Raw genomic sequence first — 2349 nt, 5'->3', positions numbered from 1 at the left:
AAGATCCAGAAGCCCTTGATATTTCAGCACTTTCATATAAAGCAGAAGCAGGGATTTGGTAGGTTGAAAGCTGCTGAGATGATCTCTGAGGGCCATTTGTTGGTCTAGACGATGAAATGCCTGTACCTCCCGAGGATGTAACTGTTCAATATAACATGCCAAATTAATATAAATAATGTGAACCGTGAAAAGATAAAGATATCCCAAGCATTACATAAGAAAAGCTTTTTGGACCATCTGTCCATCTCTCAAAAGGAAATTGCATAACATCTTAACATGGTTTGGATAATCTATTTATATTCAAAAACTCACCATTATGATTTGCTTGTGATTCCCTGGACTGTGCAAGGGCCTTTTCCTCTTGAGCAAGTTGATATTCATAATATTTATAGTCAGAACATCTTGGATCAAATAAAAATCTGCACATTAATATAAAACATCAGAGAGTCAGAAGTTAGAAATCATAAACAAAATATCAATGAAATAGGGCCATGATCACACTCCAAACTTACTTGAAAGGGGTATCCCCAGGATTCTTTTGGCGTGTAACGTCCTCAAATTGTCTTCCATTTTTAGCCACAAAACTTGCTAATTTGTCAGCAACTTTCTTCACCATTGGATCACTTGGGGTTGGGGGTGCTGCATATCACTTATAAAACTGATTAATACCAAGAGCATGAACAATGGAATGAAAATTACTCTTGTAGCTGGCGTGCCAATACACGATTCTTGATAGGTAGTTGAAGCATAAGCTGCATTAATGACACAAAAGTATTTAAGACATTTTCTCCTCTTTGCTGATTGGAAATGCTCACTTCATTGAGCAAAGAAGGAATGTACTGAGGTTACCTCTTCGACAATGAAATGATTTAACTTAAAAGGAAGACTCTATTTTCAAGCAAGGGAAAAGGAAAACAGAGAATACTGTAGATGCAACAGTATGCCTACTGGCTGAGGCAACAACAATGACCTTCCTGTAACCAAATACCTTCAGAGGAAGTCTAGAACATGCTTCAGAAAGACATTCCAAGTCAACACCCAAACTTCTCTTCCTCTACTCTTTGTATGAAGGATAAAGTGAATGAAATGAAAAGTTTCATTCTGCAATATTTATCTCATCCTTTTTCTATCATCACGTGAAAATATATGGTATTCAAAGATGTAATTTGCAAAGGAAATTCTTCATTCAGATATTTTAAAAGATGTAAAACAACTAGAAACCCATACTTATCCAACATCCAAGGCAACCAGCAAAAATTAGCACAAATAAATGGAGATTGAAAACAGAATTGACAAAGAAAGAAAATAACAAATATTCTGAAGACAAGTACAAAAACCATTGGAACAAACAATAATTTGAAACCGATAAAAAAGTGAGAAAGGTAGTTCATAGCACATATTAACATCTAAACAATTAAAGCCTTGTCCTGCTCAGTAAAGTTGACTATACCAATGCAATATTGTTGTTTTGATGTAAATCATATTCATCAATTAAGAAATAAATCAATAAATTGCAACAATTATAAAGAATAATTAGGAAGACAAAAATCCTCTTTATACAATCACAATTAGACAGTGGAAGTAAATAATGCTGTCAAAATCCAGCATTAAGCTGGAATATCAAACACAAACCAACTACCTGCACAAAGATTATGTGAAAGTAATTACCAACATCAAGTTGTCTTGATGGCTGTGCAGTGCCATCCTCCTGATCAACTTTTTGGCGTTTTGCCTGTACAGCATTTGAAAAATCCCCAGCATCTGTTTCTTCTTCTTCATCATCAGCTAACTTAACAGGCGGTGGAACCAGCTTTGACTTTTGTTTTAGACTGAAAGCAAGTTTGCCACTGGAACCAGCCTGAGAAGTTTTCCGTGTATCATTAACCCTACTAATGGAGGTTTTAGGAGCCAAAGATCCTGAAACAACTTTAATAGGTTTAGGCTCTGATAGTTTGTTATTCTTCTCCTTCTCCTGCTCTTGCTGGAGTTGCTTGAACTTCTCCATGAATGAACCATCATTAACAAAGAGGGCAGGTGGTGGTCCCTTGTCCATTTGCTAAACAGTCAAGGAGCTTACAGCAACTCACTGTTTCAAAAGCAAGCTTCAAGGTATTTAGATAGTGCAACTACATTAAAAGTTAACTTTTGTTTTGTTTAAATATATCTTTTATTCAACTTATGAAATAAAAGTGTTTTGCATATTACTGTATTATTTGATGTATTTAGCTAGTTATAGGTCAAAAAGTAGAACTATAAATTGAAAACCAAGGGAGATACAATCAACAATAAATCCCACCATAAGTCAGTTATATGTTACAAAATTTAGAACGAGAAAGAACAGCCAGTGAA

The 2349-nt window shown here is 35.0% G+C and overlaps 1 protein-coding gene across 1 annotated transcript in view; it reads right to left on the bottom strand.

Annotated features, from left to right (window-relative positions):
• LOC107463043 (SURP and G-patch domain-containing protein 1-like protein) overlaps nucleotides 1-2349 on the bottom strand; it is a 5309-nt gene that overhangs the window by 1671 nt on the left and 1289 nt on the right. The window contains exons 2-5 of the mRNA XM_052252741.1: nucleotides 1669-2086; nucleotides 513-639; nucleotides 313-419; nucleotides 4-141 (exon numbers count right to left, since the gene is read on the bottom strand). Of these exons, the coding sequence (XP_052108701.1) occupies nucleotides 4-141; nucleotides 313-419; nucleotides 513-639; nucleotides 1669-2053 (757 nt within the window). The 5' untranslated portion in view covers nucleotides 2054-2086. The remainder of the gene's footprint in view (nucleotides 1-3; nucleotides 142-312; nucleotides 420-512; nucleotides 640-1668; nucleotides 2087-2349) is intronic.

Source organism: Arachis duranensis, chromosome 8 (genome assembly GCF_000817695.3).
Source record: "Arachis duranensis cultivar V14167 chromosome 8, aradu.V14167.gnm2.J7QH, whole genome shotgun sequence".
Classification (NCBI taxonomy): Eukaryota; Viridiplantae; Streptophyta; class Magnoliopsida; order Fabales; family Fabaceae; genus Arachis; species Arachis duranensis.
This window is presented reverse-complemented; position numbering and strand designations above follow the sequence as displayed.